Source organism: Girardinichthys multiradiatus, chromosome 18 (genome assembly GCF_021462225.1).
Source record: "Girardinichthys multiradiatus isolate DD_20200921_A chromosome 18, DD_fGirMul_XY1, whole genome shotgun sequence".
Lineage (NCBI taxonomy): Eukaryota > Metazoa > Chordata > Actinopteri > Cyprinodontiformes > Goodeidae > Girardinichthys > Girardinichthys multiradiatus.
Genome location: NC_061810.1, coordinates 26,484,734 through 26,491,847, shown reverse-complemented (window position 1 = coordinate 26,491,847; position 7,114 = coordinate 26,484,734). Strand labels below are relative to the sequence as shown.

The following is a 7,114-nucleotide window of genomic DNA, read 5'->3' as shown; positions in this document are numbered from 1 at the left end:
CTGCCATACACGTGATCTTCCTCCCATCGCGTCCACGTGCGATTGTTTTTATTCCGACGCAGTGACTGCGTCATGACGTCACGGAGCCAGCAGGCAGGCAGGCAAGGCAGCTCATCAGTTCGAACCTCAGTGTCGACGAGGAGTGAGTGAGTAGTTCTGCTGCAGCTGCTGCTCCCACACAAACACCAGCCGTGACAGACCGCCGCCGGGAGGACAGCTCTATCCGCGACAGGATACAGGCTGGCGTTTTATCTTTCTCCGTGTTGTACATTTGGTGAAGAATCACCGAAGAGGGTCAGAACCGTTGGTGCTGACTGAAACTTTCAGATGGAAAATTTGTGCAGCAATAACCGGTTTCGGTCCGGAGTGTTCAACAACCACGGTGAGTGTCATTCCCAAGGAATAGCCGACCTAGGTTATTGTGTTACAGTGGTCGTAATTTGACCCACTGTGATGTCCTCCTTACAATAAGTTGTATAATTGTATCAGTTAAGACACGCAGCCAACCGTGTCCTGGTAACGGGTCTTATTTGGCTGCAATGTCAGCATTTTATCCGGGTTTGAAGCCGAAGATTAGACGCAGATTTTGAACGTAATGTGTGCTGACAGCACAGCGGGCTCCCTCGGTCCCCCTGAATGAAAATGCTTTAAAGAACCTGGCAGCTGGAGCAGCAGTTCTGTAGCTCTGCATGAGTGGGACCAAAGAGTCAACTCACTGAACCATTTCTGAACTGGACTGTACTTTTATTTCCTGCTCCTGTGGTTTGATGTTTCGATAAGCGTTAACTGATCTGATTAATTATTCGAATAAATTGTATGTAAACAAACCAGTAATTTGATGGATTTCTTCTGTTTTTGCATTTTGTTTCATCATGCTTAAATGTTTCAGATCATCAGGCGCATTTTAATATCAGAGATAAAGATAGCCATAGTAAATACTACAGCTTTTCAATCATTTCATTTATCAGGGAGAGGAAAAAACATTCAAACCAACTTGTCCCTAGTGAAAAATCAAACCACTGTGGAGGAATTTTGGCTCTTTGGAGAATTGTTTTAATTAAGTCACTTTGGAGGATTTTTTGAACTATTAAGGTTGTGCTACAGCATTTCTATCAAATTTTCATCCAGACCTGTCTCAGTCACTCTAAAACGTTCATTTTCTTTAGTTATTCAAAGGTGGACTTGATGGTGTGCATTACATCGTTGCCTTATCGCACAACTCAAGTGAACCTGAGGTCAAGGTCACAAACTGGTAGCCAGACAATCTTCAGGATTTTCTGGAAGAGGGCAAAATTCATGGGTCAGTTTTCCAGGCCCAGGACATCACACTACCACAGCCATGTTTCACTGTTATGATGATCAGATCTAACTTGTGTAATCTTCTAAGAAGTTCAACTTTTTATTGTCGGTCCACAGAATGTTTTCCCTGAAGATCTTCACTGAGTTATTTTTGGGGAATACGTTACAATTCTTTGTGGGTGTTTTCGGTCACTTTGCAACTAGGAAAATTCAACTGTTTTAGGCTATAAAATCTCTTTTTGTTTTTCAAATGTCATTAGAGTTTATTGTTTATTTTATTATTATCACTGGATGAACAATTATCATGTTATTTGTCCCCACTGTGTATGGAAAGTTCAGACAACATTGCCCATCCCAAATTTGTCGTGTATCAGTGATTTATCTTCTCCAGCAAACGTAGGACAACGATGTAAACAGCAGATATGACCATTTCTTAAATATTGACCTTCATTTGCATATTTCCAATGAAAATCCATTATTTTACATGCAGTTTGTTTTCTTGTAAATGAACCACTATTAAGCAACCATCGACACACTGGCACAAAAGGGTTAAAGATCCAATCGAAAGATTAATTGCAATCATTGGATAGGAAATAATTGTCAGCTGCATGATTGTGACATCTCCAGTGAAAAGTATTTGCTATTGAGTTTAAGCCAGTCAGTTTGGCCTGAATCTGAGGCGTCAGTCTCAGATTTATGGCCTGCTGGGATTCAACCTTTATGGGGCCAAACCACCTTGGATTCCTAAATTATTTTTTATGGACCACAGATGTCCTGTGGGAGGTCAGTGGTGTCACGGAGGTGAAGATAATAGACCTTATAGTGCTTTTGGACCAGATTGTGTTCGTGGCCTTCCGAGGCTGACGATGATTATGTTTTTGAGTATTTCTTGCTGTTCCATTATTCATTGCATAAACAGTGAGAATGTATCATTTACGGCAGTGAAAAAGTGTCTAGTTATGTTATCATACAGCATTGAACAATGACACCTGAAATATGAATAAAGGCTAAAAAAAATTCCCTCTACATGTCACTAACTAGGCTGAACTGGACCGTTCCCCCCTCATCCGGACTTGTATCTGTATTAGTGGATGTTGTTTCGGTTCTACTCAAACTCATGCAGACAGTGTTGCAGAACGATATTGTTAGATTTTGAGTCGCTTTCTCAGATGGGAACATTTTGAATTAATCTTATATTTTTCCAACTAATGCATCTTTCTTTATTTTCTTTTAACTTTAAAAAACTTATTATGGCTGCAGTTATTGAACTCCGGGTCATGAAAATATCATTTAAAACAAACGTAAAAGATCTCTTTTAAAGTCTTTCTCACAGAAGTTGTATTAAGATGCCCAAGTGTTCACCTTTTAACAGCTTGGTGAAATGATTTTTCTGGAGCTGCCTCAGTTTTTCGCAGCACGGTGCAAAGTTCAAATGTTAGTCTTTCCATGTCTAGGTTGCTATATTACACCTTCTCGGCTCACTGGAAGGTTGAGGTGTTTTTGGTGATACTTCAGTTCTCTTATAAGTCAGTGAGTTTAAAACCTGGCAAAAAAAAAAGATTTGGAGCAAAATGTTGTTCTGGAAACACCTGATGCAGGGTTGCTAAATACATGTGCACAGCCCTTTTTGTTTTTAGATTTATAGTTGTTATAAAAAGATGAAAATCATACCCTTTCCTTCTACCTCAAGTATGTGCTACTTTTTCTTTAGTCTATTACAAAAGTTCCCAATAAAATACAGTAAAGGCTGCTGTAGTAACTTGACAAAATGTGAAAAATTTCTAGGGTGTGAATACTTCAGCAAGGCACCGTTTAAAGAAAACAAAAAGAAACGGCAACAGCACACATCAAAAGGAAGGCCCGATAGTGAAAAGCAGGGTGGCGAGTGTTGGGGATGGTGACAGTCCACTGTGGTTAGCATTTCTCAGAGCATTGTGGAGCGATTCTGCCATGCTTCTGCTGCTTGTGACCACGCTGACTCTATCACTGGTGGAGTATCTCGACATGCAGGTCAGCAGATGAACCACAAGGGAGAAATGAGCAGCTCAGGAGAGTGCCCATTACTGTACTTTAACACTTATCACATTTCCATTATCTGTTCACTGATGTTTGTCCGCCCTAAATTAGCAGATTGGTGTGTTTTAGTTGTTTATGTTTGATTAATGTGTTTCTTTGTTTGGTCAACACAGGTCTTACGTGAAATATTCTCCAGCTGCGGTTTCTTCGCCATGTTTGAAGTGATCCATGGCCCCTATTTACAAGAGCATCAACACTAATGTGCAGCTCTTAAATAACATCCTGTAAATACGCAAGAAGTACAGTTTCATTTTTAGAAAATACCTGAAGCTGTTTGGTGGAACGTGTTTATAAACAAGACCTTTTGAAAAGGTTTTTTCTGTACTCTTTTGTTAACAAGAAAACAAAGTCTCACTCGTCTCTGAATCCAGATAGATATGAGTGAAGACAATCCCTTTCCGTCTGGGTTATACTCGGCAGCGAAATAACAATGTCATGTTTTCTTGACTTTGTGCAGCCTTGGTAACAAAATCCAGAATGAAGAATCTTGGTAGCAGTAGAGGTAGTATCAGAGATGGATCAGATTTTTGGGTTTCCTACAGGCCGCCAGTCAGGGCAGATTAAACTGCTGTGGATAGATTCCAGTCAAGTGTCTATTTCTCGGTGCATCTCTACACATATTTAATCACTGAGTGAAAATCCTATGATTTAAAAAGATGCAGTCATATTCAATAAATTAGAGTGTGGATTTTAATGAAGCTCAGTTTAAAATACCTTTCTAAAAATAACTACCTTTAGACAGGAATTAAACATTCTTTTCATTAAGCCCACATTTCTGCATTAAACATGTATTATTTATTGGTCTGATGTAATATTCTAATTTTAAATGCCATGTTTTCATTGACTGGATGCAGAAAATCTGCATAATTAACAGAAATAAATGCTTGAAAATGTCAGTCTCTGTGAAATTAATTAGCTAACTAACTAGCACTAAGTTTGCCTTCATTCTGAAACCCCTCAGACTTCAGAAGAGCTTTTATTTAGGCAAAAGTTTGATGATTCCTTCATAACTTATCAGATTTTTGACTGTGTTTCTGTTCCCCTTGCATGTGCCTGACTGCTGTTGGATTTGGGAATAATGTCTTGCACTAATCAATCATCCTGCTCTAACCAGACGATGAGGTAAGAAACCAGAGTTTTATTCAGTTCTACATTTCAGGACAAAATGGCCCACTTATTATGGGAGTGTTGGCCTCCTTTATCTCAGTAAAATGAGGACATTGTGTGGTTTGTTCATGTAAGGGTATTTCATCCCTGATGGCTATTCCTGTTCAGGTGGGTTTGTGCATCACTCTTAAATCATAAGAACGGTTACAACAACTCAAAGACTGTGATTTCTGCCGTGAGCGCTTGTATGTGTTGTAAAGATTTACTTGAGTGGTTGGAAATACCTGGATGAAAGAAAAACTAAAGGTGTGGTAACTAAGCCCAGATTTTCTTGTTCCTTCTCTCGTCAGCTGACAATGTGTGTTTAGATTATTTTGTTTTTCCTTTCTCCTGCTATTGTTGTTTTCCAAGTTTCATTTAAGTTGCTATTGCTGCTCAACCTGCTCAGTCGGTGTATTAGTTTAATGACAATCTGTCATGTCCTTGTTTGGTGGCTGAAGAAACTCACCTTGCTTCCCCTTACTCCTCTTTCCGATGCGCCTGTCTCCATCTTGAGGCCTCCCAGTTGACAGTGTTTGACCCAGTTAAAGGGAGGATTAAAGGGCTATGTTTTTTTCTTTTTTAATCCCAAACAGCTCTCAGCCTGGTGGAAAGATGTGGATCTACTAGGGCGTGACAACACTCTGGTTCCCCTTCCAAGCAGCATTCCAGGCCTTTGTGACGAAGGTGCTGTGCATGTTGACAAAGTGACAACGTTTCAGCATCTGTTAAACACCTCCTTGGCTGCAACTGGTCTCACTCGGCCTGTCTCAGTCATTGTATCACATACACCCCAAAAGGCTTCAACATTCTGGCTTGTGATTATGTAAACCTGATGGATATTTTTTCTGAAAGCCATAACTAGGTCCAGTCTGGCATAACTAAAGTACCCTTCCTCTGCCACACCCACACCCATGCCTGTAAACCACACGGGACTCTGGGCTGTGGTGTTGACTTCCTCTTGTCTGCCTAAAACTGCCACATGCTGTGACAGATGTGTACTCACACACTCACAGACAAACTGATGTCACTCTGCACGGGCAGTGCCAGGACAGGATGGTCTTGTCTCTTGAGGGAACATCTACTCAAACACACACATGGACACAATCTGCAGTGTTACATTCCTCTGTGGCTTTAACTCAACTAGCTATTAGCCTCTTCTGCCCTCAATTGCTGCTTGCCTCTACAAAGCAAACTCATTCTATACTTGGACTTTATTAGCCCATTAGCTTGTTAGTGTCTGAAGCGGATGCTCGTTTCCCCTCTGCCTCCCCCTCCCCACCACCACCACCACCACCGTAGCTGTGTCTGCTTTTCTCATTTGCTGTTGCCTGACGTGTGTGAGCGCTTATTGCCTTTGTAACCAAACTGGATTGGCAGAATGTGGAGATATGCAGTTCCACACCCATTAATCTACTGAATGACATTTCTTTGTTAGAAGGACTCATACAGCACTTATTGTTTCAGGAAAAACATAAGTAATTATGGCGACTTACTGTCAAATGATGGGTGTGGGTCCTGATTTTGTAATGTGCTTGTTATAAGTTGAAGTTGAAGAGGAAGAATTATTAACAAAAGCTCAAGCAGCTCTGATCATCCTAAGGGTTATCTTCACATACTAGTACATCAAGTTGTGAGCCATCATTTGTATGTTCTTCACAATGGAGGAGGGAATGCTAACTTTATCCATTTGTCTGTACAGTAATTCTATTTTACATAATCAGGGTCTAAAATTTGAAATTTGTACAGTATATTACATTCAACATTTCTTCTTACCTAAAGGTTTATGTTATCTTCTTGTAACCTGATCGTATTTGATTAATTAAAAGGATTGATTTGAGTTCAATTTAGGCAAATTTGGATTCTTTAATTGGACCTAATTTGGCTTGTTTGTCCTGTAAAGTGCCTTAAGATTACATTTGTTGTGAGTTGCTGCTAAATGAATACACTGGAGACACATTGATCAGTATCTGGTGAGATTTCTGATCACAGACTTTAGTAAAGCTTTAACCAACAAAATGATTAGAAAGTTGACATTTCACATGTCTTTAGCATTTTATATCAGCAATTAGCACAGCAAGACTAGCTAGTATTACTATCTGAAAATAGCCGTTTCTTTGCATTTCCTAGAGGATTTATTGTTGAGCTTTACGTTTAAATGGCTTCTTACAGCTCCATGTTTGCTCTAATATCACCTAACTGATGCTGAAATTGACCAACATCCACAGCGTCCACAACAAACACTGCTGCTGCTACGATGGTCTGATAGCACTTTGGTATGGCGCATTCACTGATCAGAAAATTATTATAACTTTGAGTTTGAAAATTGACCGATTGCGGTCATGAGCTGATTTTTGAGGTTTATTTGTGAAATAAACTAAACGGACTAAAAAATTATCTTAGTGATGACCACTTTGAGCAAGATCAGTGGCCGTGTTCACCAACACGATACTGTGAAGATGACACTATGGAGTAATTTAAGGCCTTGACATATCTTGACTTATGATTTTCTTGTTGGCGCATTCACAAAAACCTGAAGAGTGGGCAGGCTTAGATGATGAAACGTACGTCACACGGGTTCGTGGTTCCTTAT

The 7,114-nt window shown here is 39.9% G+C and overlaps 1 protein-coding gene across 3 annotated transcripts in view; it reads left to right on the top strand.

Annotated features, from left to right (window-relative positions):
• septin4b (septin 4b) overlaps nt 1-7,114 on the top strand; it is a 64,715-nt gene continuing 57,601 nt past the window's right edge. The window contains exons 1-2 of one of the 3 annotated variants that reach the window (XM_047391750.1): nt 1-382; nt 4,490-4,497. In XM_047391750.1, coding sequence (XP_047247706.1) covers nt 328-382; nt 4,490-4,497 — 63 coding nt within the window. In that variant the 5' untranslated portion in view covers nt 1-327. The remainder of the gene's footprint in view (nt 383-4,489; nt 4,498-7,114) is intronic. The other 2 variants (XM_047391751.1, XM_047391752.1) reach the window with 2 other exon arrangements.